The sequence below is a fragment of the Typopeltis vanoorti genome, chromosome 26 (assembly GCF_054136105.1).
Source record: "Typopeltis vanoorti isolate ZY-2024b chromosome 26, IOZ_Tvanoo_1.0, whole genome shotgun sequence".
Classification (NCBI taxonomy): domain Eukaryota; kingdom Metazoa; phylum Arthropoda; class Arachnida; order Uropygi; family Thelyphonidae; genus Typopeltis; species Typopeltis vanoorti.
In genome coordinates, this window is record NC_143574.1 from 28,474,766 (window position 1) to 28,490,095 (window position 15,330).

Sequence of the window (15,330 nt, forward strand, 5' to 3'; positions counted from 1 at the left end):
CAGGACTGACAAAAAAAACTTCATCTAGGAGAAGAATCCTGCAATACTAGCTAAGTAATCTTCAGTAAAAATACAGTCCTTATATGTTTGGTATTTGGACTGCAGATTGAACTAATATGAATGCAACGTGCTTATATAATGAACAACAAGCAATGTGCATTTATATCAGTTCAATCTGCTGCTTCCATCTGCACTATTGGTATTTAGCATTGTAATGCCAAATACCAAAACAGTGAACTCGTCATTAGGAACTTCAGCATCCACAAATGAAATTGGCTTCACTTCTCAACTCCCACTGATCAAACCTGAAAAGGATTTTCAGTTATCTACAGTTAGCAGCAACCTAACACAAAAAGTCTATTTACCTACCAAAATACAAGATACCATCTGGGCAAATATCCCCCACATTTCCTGAAAATGCTCTCTTCCTCTATGTTAAAGTTTCCTTTAACATGGAACATATTTCACCCAGCTGCTCTCTCAGCTTCTTATCCTTTGGCATTACAATGCTAAAAGAGCTGACCACAATACTTTCCATTCTCCTTATCAAAACAAATGCTTTAAATAAAACAGAAAAAAAAATTCTAACAGGAATGAAGACCTGATTCCACCAAAACCCTGACCACTATTCATGCCTTCATTCAGTATATCACAAAAGACAGACCCCAACTCCAGCTTTACACCATAACTCGTCATAGCTACAAATTCAAATCTAATTTTGCAAAGATAAAGAATGTTAGTGATATTATTAGAATACAACAAGGGGAAATGAAATAGCTGATTGTTTTGCCAAATATTAATGATTTGAAAGGTGTCAAGTATGGAATAAGAGAAGAGTGGAAGTGTTAAGATTGTTTGGGTAAATGTGTCAATGTGTAGACTGTGTAGAAAGAGCAGTGCACATTCTACATGCTATGTACTTTGTTTTCGAAAATAACTACCCATCATGGAGTACCTTTAGAAGGGCTTATAAATTGAATGTTTGCTAAAATAATAACTGTGCATGAGAACAGTCAAGAGAAGTATTATCAGACTGCATACATAGGATCAACAGAATAAAAAGGTTCGAGTTAAATGAATGAGGAGTGTCATCCATTGAACTCCTCCTTAAGCAGGAGTTGTAAAAAAACAGTTGTGGATTTAAGAAGAAAGGTGATCAGGAAGGACAAAATCAGGTAAGAGAAAAAATTAGCCAAACATGGCAAAGGAAATATGAAAGGAAATCATCCAGGCAGAGATACTGAAATAACGAATATCATAGGCTGATGTCAGAGTAGAGATAGATTAGAAAGAAGATAGCAGAATACTAATGCAAATACATCAATGAGATTAGGATTAAATGGAATGTATTATGACAATGTACAAGAAAACTTAACCAGGCTGTTTAAGTCTCAGTCCAAGGAAGTGGAGAAAGAGGGAAAAAATAGTACCATTAAATAATAGCAGCTCCAAGGCAAAGGTAGAAAATTTTAGACTAATTAATGTCTCAGTATCTACCTCAAGGGCTCACTTTAGTCAGTACAGGCATGGCAAACCCGAGGTACCAGAAGCTGGACCATGCCTTACTTCATGTAATATACATCTGTTATATTATTCTGTAGACTGGTCCCTCCCCTTCTTTCTCCTCTCCTTGCTCCTTCCTGATGCTATTAGAGTATTCGAAGGCTAGGGTGAATCTTTCCTATCTTGCTAAGCCATTTCGTCTTATGCAGCCACCGAAGGAGGCAAGCTAGCTTCAATAGGTGCCGGTCCCAAGCCTGAATAAATGGCGAGGGTTGATGTCAGGAAGGGCATCTGGTCGTAAAACTTCACTGCCAGCTCTAGCTATGATATGAATCAAAGAGAAAATGATATAATGGCTAGGGTGTACCCCTTAAGCAACGCACAGTCACATTGCCCTTCAGCTGCAAGAAGTGGACGAGGGCTACCACATCAAGGGCGGGTGTGGTTAAAGAAGCGAGCCCAGCAGGTGGAGAGGATGTTGCGAATGGGAACACTGAATGTTGGAAGCATGACTGGAAAAGGAGGAGAGGTGGCAGACATGATGAGGAAGTTGCACATTTTATGTGTGCAGGAGACAAGGTGGAAGGGGGGAAAGGCAAAGGAACTGGGAGATGGATATAAATTGTTCTACTCTGGAGTGAATAATGAGGGAAGAAATGGTGTAGGAATTGTGGTGTTTGGCAGAATGAAGGGTGAAGTACTGGACGTGGTAGAAGGAACGACAGGATCATGCGAATGAAATTGGGTCTTGGAGAAGAGCAGGTGGTCGTATTATGTGTATGCCCCGCAAGTTGGCTGTACAGCAGAGGAGAAAGGTGAGTTCTGGAATGTGTTAGATGAAGAAATGAGGGAACTGGAAGAAAATGAGATGGTGATTGTCGGACGAGACTTGAACGGACACATAGGGAGACAGAATAGAGACTGTGAAAGGGTGCATGGTGACCAGGGAGTGGGAATGATGAATCAGGAAGGAGAGAGGGTTGTGGACTTTGCAGTAGCATTTGTAAGTATAATAATGCAAGAGGGAAGAACATTTGATAACATTTAGGAGTGGTAACAATAGTTCACAAATTGACTACATTTTTGACTAGAAGAAAACATCTTAAGGTTGTGACAAATTGTAAAGTAATTCCAACAGATCAAGTGGCACAGCAACACCGACTGCTGTGCGCAGACTTTAAAATAAGATCGAAGATAAGAACCTCTGGAAGCCATGGGATGAAGACAATTAAGTGGTTTTGCTTAAAAGAAGAGAGTGTGAGGAATTATTTTAGGGAGAGGGTGTTAGAGAGGATTTCAGATGGGCTGGAAAGTGTACAAGATTGGTGGAAACATAATTCAAAAGTAATCCTGAGCTGTGCAATCGAGGTGCTTGGTGAGACATCTGTAAAGATTAGAGAGCAGAAGGTGGGTTGGTGGTGGAATAATAATGTACAAGTGGCATGACAGCTAAGAGGAAGGCAAAGCAGAAGTGGGATGAGTCAAGAGTGGAAGCGGACAGAGAGGTGTACAGAGAGAGAAAGTAAGAAGCCAAGAGAGTTGGGGCACAGGCGAAGGGCATGGCATATCAAGATCTGTATGATCAATTAGAAACAAAGGAAGGACAGAGGAAAAATTTACCAACTAGCGAAATGTAGAAATAAAGCAGCAAAGGACATCTTACATGTGAGGCAGATCAAAGACGCTGAAGGAAAAGTATTATGGAAGGATGTGGACATAAGAAACAGATGGAGAATATACTTTGAGGGACTTTTGAATAAGGAAAATGCAAGGACTCACAGAGAAGATGGACAGCCTTCTGAGGGGATGGTGCAGAACATCAGTAGAGTGGAAGTGACGGAGGCATTGAAGAGGATGAGGAATGGAAAATTGGTGGGCCCCCCGACAGGATTCCAGGAGGCATGGAAGGCACTGGGAGAAGAGGGAATTGACCTGCTGTGGGACCTGTTCATGAGTTTGCCAACAGGAAAATATACCCGAGGAATGGAGGGAGAGTACTCTTGTCCCCATCTACAAGGGTAAAGGGTATGCATAAGACTGTAAAAATTACAGAGGAATAAAGTTGATGTCCCACACAATGAAAATCCTAGAAAGGGTTCTTGATGGAAGATTGAGGAAGGAGGTGGAGATTGCAAAGGAACAATTTGGCTTCATGCCTGGTAGATCAACAACAGATGCTATCTTTGGGTTATGGCAGATGATGGAAAAGTTTAGACAGAAACAACGGGAGCTACATCTGGCATTTATTGATCTGGAGAAAGCATACAATAGAGTGCCAAGGCAAGAAGTCTGGAGGTGTCTGAGGGAGAAGGTTCTGGAGAAATATGTCAGGTTGGTGCGGGAGATGTACAGAAATGTGGGGACAAGTGTTTGGACCTGTTTGGGACGGACAGAAAGTTTTCAAGTAACAGTTGGCTTGCATCAAGGGTCAGCATTAAGTCCATTTCTGTTTAATATTGTGATGGAGGTGATAATGGAGGAGGTGAGAGAAGATGCGCCTTGGACAATGTTGTATGCAGATGACATCTTCCTGTGTGCAGATTCAAGAGAAGAAGCGGGAACTAAACTGGAAAGATGGAGAAGTACTGGAAGAGAGGTATGAGACTGAGCAGAAGTAAGACTGAGTATATGTGTTGCACAGTGGGCAGCGACCAGGAGACAGATCTGGAAGGAAACGTCACCAGGAAGGTGAGGGACTTTAGATACTTAGGTTCAACAGTGGAAGAAGATGGAGGAGCTGAGAAGGAAGTGGGATGCAGGATACAAGCAGGTTGGAGGAACTGGAGGGGGATGGCTGGAGTGTTATGCGATAAGAGGGTTCCGATCAATCTGAAAGGCAAAATTTATAGGACAGTAGTGAGGCCAGCTATGACATATGCTATAGAAACTGTGGCCCTGAGGAAAAATAACATCAGCAGGATGGAAGTAGCAGAGATGAGAATGCTTAGGTGGATGTGCAGTGTGACCAGAAAGGATCGTCTGAGAAATGACTATGTCAGGGGAACAGTGAAAGTTCCGAACTTAAGAGCGAAAATACAGGAGACAAGGTTGAGATGTTTGGTCATGTGATGAGGAGGGAGGATGAATGTGTGGGAAGAAGGGTCATGCAGATGGATGTGCAAGGAAGGAGGAAGAGTGGGCAGCCAAAGAAGAGATGGAAGGAGCTGGTAGAAGAGGACTTGAGGATGAAGAACTTGGATGTTGTGACAGCCCAAGACAGGAGGATGTGGAGGAGAATCATCATCAACAGTGACCCCACTTAAGTGGGAGAAGCTGCAGAAGAAGAAGAATGTCGTTCAGTATCTTGGCAGTGGTAGAGGTGAGTAAGATACTGGAAAAGTTAGGTAAAGGCAAAATATAGGGGTGACTGGATAGGAATATGGTACTCTACATGGGACAGCATCTTTTCATGAAGGGAAATCTTATTAATTTATTTTCTATAATAGTGAGACGAATCAGAGAAAAGAAATTGCTACATGATACTGCTGGACTCTACAAAGGGCATCTGATGGGATACCATATGGAACATTATAACTGAAACAAATGCAGATGGATAAAGTTGGTGATATCGATAAGAGGATGGCTGGTGGACAGGCACCAATGAGAGTATATGGAAGAGTAGAATTCAGGGTATCACAGGCGACTAGCAGTGTTCTTTAGTAGGTTGCTGCTACTTAATTTTTAAATTAATGATATATTGAATGATTTGAGGGTGAAGACCCAGTGATGCAAAACTGTATAGGACTATAGTTAATAAAGACAATGCAGATATCCTGAAGAATGACTTAAATAGACATATGATTTGCAAAGAGGATAATGGCTACTGGTTCAACAAGTCAAAATGTAAAGCTATGTACTTTGGGATGAAAAAACACTACAAGCTGTGTATTATAGTGATGGAAATGGAGTGCAGGGAAATGACAAGGCTAGAGATTTGCAGTGATAGTGGACAGGGAACTGTGTAAAGTTCAGAGGACATATGGCAAAAGCATGCAAATTAGCTCAAAGGATCACTTTGAATGTTGATCATAATAACAAGTACAGAGAAGAATAATATTACTCCTCTTTATAAGGCTCTGACATGGTCATCTGGGTTTCTAGGAAATCTGAAAGTGCTGGAGAGCATCTATTTGTGGAGTACCCTTGTATAAAGTGCACAAGGAGAAACTGAAGATTGGTTTGCTACAAAATTTAGTTGATAGGTGGAAAACAGTGATTAAGACAAACGTGTTATTAAGATTAGTGCACATGCTGAAGAAATGTTCCAATACATGACAAGACAAGAGAGAAAAGGTAGCTTATACATGAAAGTTGTTATAAATTAAACATACCAAAGAAATTATATTCTTAGTTTAATCCTTTATCCAAGTGTAAAGTATCTGAAGTATTTTTAGGACTGGGCAACTTGTATATAGAAGCTGGTGACATCACATCACTTGCCTTAGTATCCCATAATGCAAAGCACATATCCTTAGAGACATGTATAATGCTATGCATTATGGGAAGGGTCACTACCCAGACTTTTTTGTGCCCTTTTTGACTCAAAATAACTTCTTACCATTGCAATTGATGAGAAGTTATTATACAGAATCTGCCTGACCTTGGAATACACCACACAATCTGGGGTTTCACACCAAAAACTTACCTAAAAATGCTTGATACTGTGTAAAAGAGACCAATCATTGATGACCCCATCCATCATTTTCTAACATATTCTGTTTCTGCCTTATACTTCTACAGGTATTTTCATATGCAATATTTGACTGAACTGGCTACCAGCATTTCTCCACTTTCTTCAAAGAAAGAACAGGAGAATCTACTGATCAATGTCATCAGTCCAACTTCTTTACCTTCTCTTTCACTATCATTTATCTGTTCCAGGACACCCACCCCTCACCCTGTCTTCCTAAAAACTATACACAGAGGTGGCATCATTTTTTTTTCTCATCCCATAAGAATACACCTAACAGACAAACAGATTTAATTCACTGCAGATTGCCTTAACTGCCATTATTCCAAAACACAACAACCCAAGGACTACAACTATTCAACAAACACATCAGATTTCTAATTTTTGTAACTTCTTGTTTAGACATGCTAATGGTGTGCTACAGGTTCTGAAAACATTTATGAGTGGGGTTGATATATTTAAAAAAATGACTATGTAAATCAATCAAAACTATTAGTGACTGCCAGTTAAAGCAAATACAGATGCCAAAACGCCTAATGCCCTCCAGTCAGTTTTGAAATGCACATTATAATCTACTTTATAATTTAACTGGTGAGCATTAGACTTAAAATGCTTTCAAAGTAAACAATATTAACAGTGAATATTAAAAAGAAAAAAAAAATATATATATAAACATTATTTACTTGCTGTTCAGAGATGCCTCTTCTAGAAGCCGTCTAAAATCTTCTTTTCTTTCTTTCATTTTGTTCCTCTTTTCCCTTCGTTCCTCTTCTGCTCGCTCCTTTACATACCTTTCAAACACCTGCTTCCTTTCCTTTGACGTCAGCAGCAGATATCTCGGATCAAACACTATCTTATGAAGTTCCTTTTCCCAAGTTGAAAATGCTGACACCTATGTAAAAGAATAGCATACTTCAGCAATGTAATCCTGCAAAGGTGATAAAAGGAGCATGTGATGGGACAGAGAAGGGTGACAGTGTCAGTATGTTTTCTTTTGTTTTTAATGGTGTCATTCTCTTCCTATCTAATGTTACTGCTAATCTTTGATGAATAATAGTGCCCTGGGCGAAATCTTTCAGATAACAAAATGTAATGAATAATTTAAAAGATATACTTTTTTTAAGTTGTCATTATTTTAAAGATGCATACTTAAATTTTCTCTAAATAAAAACATTTACCAACAATTATAAAAACTGTTCTGCACATCGAGGTACACATTTTACCAAACACTTTGGGAATGCCTCTTCCGTTTATGACTTCAAATAAACTATCCAACATTTTTTTTTCTACCTCGAGTCATCTGGTTGGAATCTTATTAACATTTCTTTTTACAAGGAAAGGTTGATAATTTTATTATGAAAGTTTCATCACGCATCCGTGTGTGTGTGTGTGTGTGTGTGTGTGTGTGTGTGTGTGTGTGTGTGTGTGTGTGTGTGTGTGTGTGTGTGTGTCTGTCTCAATGACAGCTACAGAACCTATTGCACATTAGTGCCATGTACTGACTAGATTAGTGATTTTTAAACTGTCTGGGTCATGAAGTCAGTTTAGCAGGTCATGACAAGAATTTTTTTTTTTTTTTTTTAATGAAACAAAACAGAAAATATCAGTATGTTTGGGGCTACAATAAAACTTTGCATGTATACAGTATAGTGTCTGCAGGAGGAATTGTTTTTCTTTATTTCAACAATGGAATACTGTGAGTTGGCATGATCAAAATAAGTATAAAAATGGAGGAAAACTCAAATGAAAAACTTGTTTCACTTGAATTTTCCCATCAACATAAAATTTAAGTCAAGTGTCAAATAATAAAATGAAAGTCATACAAAGAAATGTGTGAAAATTTACTTCATTGTCCTAACTTAAACAGATCAGCTGATCTACATCTACTCCCCTTTGTGGGAGATAATACTATTTGAATCTGCTAATCTTTCTAAACTTTATGTGTGTGTGTATATATATATATAGATGCCTGCATAGCTCTGTGGAAATATTTGCTTCCATTGCTTCTACGCAGTCTGAAAAAAAGACTGTGATAGGTTTGATTCTAGTTGCTGACTACAACTTTAAGACTATGATTTGACCACATCTTGATTACTGTGCACAGATATGATCAACTGGGTTTCATAGGAACCTGGAAGTGGTAAAGAAGATTTGGAGATGAGTGACTAAGCTGATGAAGGATCTGTTGAATGCTCCCTATGAGGAGAAGTTGAAGGTTTGTGGATTACAAAAGTTTGTAATCCACGAATTGTTAAGTGGAAAAGAGGAGACATGATAAAAACTTTTAAGGTGCTGAAGGGGATTTATAAAATTTAAGCACAAAAAAATTTTCAATATATGACAAGTAGCCAGAGAACTAAGGGAACATTCACGGAAATTGTGTAAGAGTGTGATTAGTAGGGGAGTGCAGACCAGATTTTGTTTGTACGGAGAGTGGTGAATGAGTGGAATTTTTTTAATCCCAATGGTATTATTACACCAGATCATAGAGGTCAAGTTCACGTATTTTATACAGCACCTTTTCTGGGTTGTTATAGAGTTCACATTTCGAAATATTCATACAGTTTAGCAAATGCATTGGTGATGCTTCCTCGATGTTACATATTTTGCAGGTGGGGAAGATTTTTATGCCATTGCTAAACTTGATTGGTCTTGTGTGGCCGGTCTTGGAAGCGAAAGATCATGGTAGTGGCACTGTGATTAAACTTGGAGTTGATGGTAGCTCCTGGATTTTCTGCTGAGTATCTGTGGTGAGTCATGTCCTGAAAATTTGGGAATGCCTCTTCCGTTTATGACTTCAAATAAACTATCCAACATTTTTTTTTCTACCTCGAGTCATCTGGTTGGAATCTTATTAACATTTCTTTTTACAAGGAAAGGTTGATAATTTTATTATGAAAGTTTCATCACGCATCCGTATGTGTGTGTGTGGGTGTGGGTGGTTTTAAAAAGATTGAAATCTGTGGTATCACTTGATGTTGCAGTCATTTTTGCTACTTCATCTGCAGTTTCATTTCCCTTTAATCCCACATGGGATGGGATCCATTGGAAGATTATTTTGAAATCCTTATGTAGTTTGTTTATGTTTTTTGCTATGTCTCTTGATGGCTAGTGTAGCAGTTCTTAATAGCTGGAAGGGCTGCTAAGGAATCTGTGAAAAATATAAACTCCTTCGGGTTTTGTTTGTCCAAATATTGCAGTTTATTTGCAAATATTTTTAGTTCTATATTATGAGAGCCATAGATGAGTACACCACTCCCAGAATTGCCAGATTTTTGGATGAGTGGAATGGACTGCAAGAATTACTTGTAAGTTCCCTGACAATGGATAAGTTTAAGGAGAGCTATGATAGGTTTTGTGTGTATAATAGTTAGTTTGAGTCCTGCACGATGAGTGTTTCCAGACTCTATGGGGATACTGTAAAAAAAAAAAAAAATATATATTATTATAACGTTAGGAAATTATTGACTATTTAGTTATCTTAAATTAGCTATTTAGGTGGTGCTCTTTAGAATTATCTATTAATGTTTAATTGCCATTCAATGATTCTGACTGAAGATGCCTATGACACTTAGGAAAAAATTGTCATTAAATAATTTTTTTTTTTAATGAGCTAGCCTCTGTTTTTATATTTTGAGTTGTTTTTCATTATGCACTGTCGTTTTCATTCCAATTGCCTTCAATTTACACTACACTGTCATATAGTATATTGTATTAATCTCTATATTGTATTTAGTGAGACAATAAAGCTACTTGTTTTTCGTGCATTTGCAGTATGGTGTCTGTTGGAGATTGTTTATCACCATGTAGGGACATTTTCATTCCAATCCTCCAAAAGAATAGGCATAGTGAGTTAAACTGCTTATTCCTATAAATAAAACTCAATCCAATGTTTTATGGTAAGCACACTCATTGCTTAAAATTAAATATTTTCTAATTTCTGTTGCATTGCATTGTTTTGTATTTTTTTTTATATTTAAATGTTAAAATCATATTTGATATTAACTTTGTTCAATTTTGTTTTTACTTTCTTATATGTAGTAAGGACAAACAATGTTTTTTTAAAACTTCTGTTTCAGTTTAGTGTGATCATGTACTGAGTCGCAATGTAAAATGCATTTTTTATTGCGAGCCGTAGTAAAAAAAAAAAAAAAAAAGTTTGAAAAGAGGAAATGATGGATGTCAAGCTCAATGGAACAGCAATCACGAAGCTGCCTACAAAACAGATCGTCTGTGAGACAGAGGTTTCAATGAACCTGTGAGAGACAAGAGAGCCATTAATTAATTAATCACTGGCCTTCTTCTAAGCAACATAATTTTTTTTTTTTACTTGATTCATTTAGATAAGTTTTTAATAGAGAGAAAAAGAGAGAAAGATTCCATCTGAAACCAAAATTATGGAGATCTATCAAATCTCCAAGCAATATCGTATCATCATCAATCATCAACAACCATGGGTCCAGTGCCCGTAGGTGTCTGCTGCCATCTTCATATGATTCTTCCATTCCATTCTATTTTGTGCAAGATGACTCAGTTTGTGTATAGAGTTTCTGCACCATTTGACAATGTCATCGCCCCATTCTCTGTTTGGTCTTCCTCTTTTGCTCTTTCCTTCGATCATTCCAAACAGCAACGTTTTTCATTTTCTCTCATCATTCATTCTACATATGGCCAAATAGACGTAGCTTCCTTTTGATTATTTTCTGGATCAGGTTTTCTTTTGGTTGTATTCATCTGTAATTTCCTCACTGTTTCACTTTCTGTATCCAGCTTATTCTCAAGATCTTTCTATAGCACTTCCTCTCAAATGCCAATATCCTCCTATCAGATTCTCTCAGGAGTACCCAGGCCTCACATCCTTAGAGCATGCTGCTGCTGAAGATACAGGTTTCTACAATGCACAGTTTATTTTGCATCTTTATAGCTCGGCTCTTCCATATTTTGTCCATGGCTTTTAAAATAGTTGTTGCTCTGGCTATTCTAATTTTTATCTCTTTTCTGGGATTCAACTCATGCATCATGTGGCATACAAGATATGTGAAGTGTTCCACATTTTCCAGTTGAAATCTGTCTATTGTAACTCTGTTCAGTAACTCCTGTTGTCCGAATATCATTGTTTTAGTTTTTTCAAAGTTGACATTTAGTTCATATCTTTTTCCTTCTGTGTATAGTGCTTGCAATGTCTGTTCCAGCCTTGCTGCATCTTCTTCAATCAGGACGATGTCATCTGCAAAGCAAAGGTAGTTTATTCTCATGCCATTTACTGAAATGCCTCCACCTTCTTCTTTAATCTTATCTAGTGTTCTTCCAGATGTGTGATGAAGATGATTGGTGATATTGGGTCCCCTGGTCTTGTGGCAAACCAATCTCCAGTCTCACCTGCTATTCTGATTTTTGCTTGTGCTTGGTTGTTTATATCTTTCAGCAGCCAGATCAATTTATTGTCCACACCATAGGATTCCAAGACAATCCATGTCATATTTTGGTCAATAGTATCGTATGCTATTTCATATAAAAGAAAACGTTACTAGATGCATGCTCATATTTTAGGAAGGCATCTCTAATGGATGCCTCCAGCTGGACTAGATGACCTGTAGTCTGATACCTGGCAAATATAAATGCCTTTTACCAGGTATTCAGAAATAGGCTCTCAGAGAGAATTCAGTTGCAAAAGTGCAAGTTGATCAATGGATGATGGTGACAAGTTTACCATTGTATAATGGATATTGTCTGGTCCAATAGCTGTGGAATGGCATTTAAGCAAAGCTGTTTTCATTTCTTTTTAAGCGAACAGCCTATTGTATTCTTCAGTGCCGGTTGAAGAAAACTGGATTTGTTGTGTTTCTGCTTTGCTCTTTTGGGCAAGAAACATGGGGGGGGGGGGGATAAGATGTTGCTGATGTTTTAGCAAATCTCTCCAAGTGTGCCACAGCTATTGCTGTTGGATCAGCAACAATGCAGTCATTGTGTACAAGGATAGAGAGCTAGTGGGTTGTGCACCTGCCCTTCATTTTCTGGATTTGTACCAGAATTCATTCTTTAGTGAAGACTTTGGTTGGTGGTTGTTCTTATGGGGGATTTAAATTGCATTTGGGATTCCTTTAGCTCTGACATCAGATGTGTCATGCACGAAGTTCGGCACATAGTAAACCAATGAAGTTTGTTGTGTGGGGAATTTTCAAAAATTACCCCAAATTTTCTTCTGAGCTTCTTTAGCTGCTGTGCAATCATCATTCCACATGGCTTGGGGAAATGCACAAAAAACAACTAGATGATTTAAAAATTGCTATTGTGGCAGCTGGTGCAACACACCCTGTCGCATCATTCACTGCATCACTGATAGAAGAAGAGATGACTATTGCAGAATCAAATTCTGCTAATGATGAGGTCAGCAAGTCAGTTTGCTCAATTTTCCATCGTGATAGAAGCAATGGAGTGCATCACTGCCTATTCAGGAGGATGGATATCACTGAAAAGTAATCACTCCCAAATAAATTGTCAGTTTCCCACTTGGAGGATGAGTAGATAGATGTATTGTAGTGAAAACATTCACTACAATACATCCTGTGTTTAAGAAGAAGTTATTATAATTCATTATAAAATCATTATCATTTATAAAGAAAAATACTAATGTTCCATATTTTATTTATAGAAAAGATTACAATAACAGGATACATACTTCCTTTTCAGCTAGCATATCCCGAAATTGTTTCATGCGAATTTCCAGTGGTATGGTTGCTCTCTCTTTTGCAGCTCTTAATTCTGCTTCAATTGCAGCATCCTTGCCTGCATCAATTAATTTTCTTCTTTGTGCAGAGTCATCGCTATTTACTTTATTTCCTTGCACATTTTTATCTTCCTCTTCATTTTCATCACTCAACCTTTTAAAATAATGGTTAAATAATTTAACATAAATTCACAAAATTATAATTTAGTAAATAAGTTTAATAATACATCTTTCACAAAATAAGTTTTTCTATCATCATAATCAGACCATTTAAAAATACATGTTCATTGATCAATTTTATTAAGTGATACTTGGCCATAATTATGTGCTTGCAATTAACACACAACTAAATTCCAGAACACTATCTTCATTTTATCCATATATATATATACAATTGTGTGCATTTAATTTATCCATTCTTTCTGAATATTATCTTCACATCAATTTTCAAATGCCCAAGTAGTTTTGGATCTCTGAAAAAAAAACATTCAGTGAACCAAAATGAATTTCATTTCCTATGCTACTGCAATTCCTATTTCTTATTTATTTTTCTCACAAGAAAAGATATCCTGGTTGCTTGTAATGTGTCTGCTCTCCAACCTATAAGATGTGGGTCAGTGGAAAATCTAGGGGTGTTAGATGGTGTTCATTTGCTTAGCATAACTACTATGATCATGAGAAACATTAAGTATCTTGATATCAAACCAGATTTTGTCTAATGTGCTATAGGTAGAAATTTTTGTGAGTGAGATTAACATTAAAAAAAAATGAAATAAATAGAAACCTATTGGGAGGGGGGGGGAATCAAGTATGCATTACAGCTTGCTTTCCCTCTTACAATAAAGCTTCTACAACTTACAAATTCTGAAAATATTTACAACTGCAACCAGCATAGGAAGAAAAAGTATGCTCATGAAATGGCTTAACTAAGCTATTAATATATAGTGAGCACTGACTGTACATCAAGATAATATCCTATAATGCACAGCACAATATTCCCTCTAATTTGTGCTTTCCTGTGTACACATGAAAAACATTTGCACAAAAGTTTCCAGTCTCAGACTCAATGTGCACTAATGTAATATTTCTCATATCAATGTTGCCCTCTTTTCATCTAATTATAACCTGTAAAATTGCAAACACTAAATTAATTCACTTAAATCTGCATAGCTACAAAAATTCATCACTATTTGCACGAGTTCAAATGACACAACATATATACTTCAGCAACTTGCAGATGTCAACAGTTTGTCCAAAAGCCAGAGGCTAAAAGTAACTAATTAGAGTGGAGACATTCGAGAAATTGCTAAATAGAATAAACGAATGACAAGTGTGATTATCATATAATTCATTTTTATATTACGCCCAAAGATTGACTGTAAATTAATATAAAATAACTGTAAAAGAAATACTGAAAGCAAATTTGTGCATGCCACTACTAGGCATGTGCACTCCTTTTATTTCTACTGGTGTGCACATGCATATGCACAGCTTAGAGAGAACATTGCAAAACACCCCCCTATGGGATATGAATAATGAAATACACAATGGTAAGGTAATGCTAAACACCATTACCTAAAATTTTTGAGTTCTTATCAGAGGAAACTAGACCCATAGAGATCCCGAGAGTTGTCTTGATGACGGAAGTAGCAATTTGGTGTATATCACTATATTCGGGAAATAGTAATTTCCCCCCACCACACACACACTTATTGAGGTAGAAAATATATTCCCATTTTCATTCACTACCATTAAGAAAACTCTTGAGTATTTCATTCTGTCAAATCACCCACTCCAATATAGGGCATTATAAACATCCTGTGAAGGGAGTGTACTTGCAGAGTGGAACAGTAAGATCAACTTGATGTGAATTTAACTGTGCTCTATATACAAGAAGCTTAATTGTGGTTATATCCCACATGCAAACTTTTATTTTGATTATGATGGTGTAAAATACAGTTAAAAATTGTAATTTCTTGTCAAGTATAATAAACTTTCCAAACCCAGCATGAGGGAAAAAAAACCTTGCTACAACCTAAATAAAATGGTAAATCCATTAAGTAATGTTGGAAATTTTTCTGTTATATTACAAATTAAAGATGCCAAGAAATTATATTATTGGTTTAATCCTTTATCCAAGTGTAAGCAAACAAAGTTTGCAACTGAGGTAATTTCAGGACTGGGCAACTTGCATATAGAGGCTAATGACTACACATCACTTGCCTTAGTATCCCATAATGCAAAACATATATCCTTACATACATGTATAATGCTGTGCATTATGGAAAGGGTCACTACCCAGACCAGTTTCGACTATTGAGGCCTCATCAGTGGAGGCCAAACCCAGAGGTGATACCAAGGTTGAAATAATGCAGAAGTCATATTTCCATATACGAGAAGCCAAAAGGTG

General features: G+C 37.2%; 1 protein-coding gene across 4 annotated transcripts in view; it reads right to left on the reverse strand.

Annotated features, from left to right (window-relative positions):
• LOC150092440 (transcription elongation regulator 1-like) overlaps positions 1–15,330 on the reverse strand; it is a 291,251-nt gene that overhangs the window by 127,055 nt on the left and 148,866 nt on the right. For all 4 annotated transcript variants that reach the window (XM_090415019.1, XM_090415020.1, XM_090415021.1 and 1 more), the window contains 2 exons: positions 12,873–13,074; positions 6,877–7,085 (listed from right to left, as the gene is read on the reverse strand). In XM_090415019.1, coding sequence (XP_090271145.1) covers positions 6,877–7,085; positions 12,873–13,074 — 411 coding nt within the window. The remainder of the gene's footprint in view (positions 1–6,876; positions 7,086–12,872; positions 13,075–15,330) is intronic.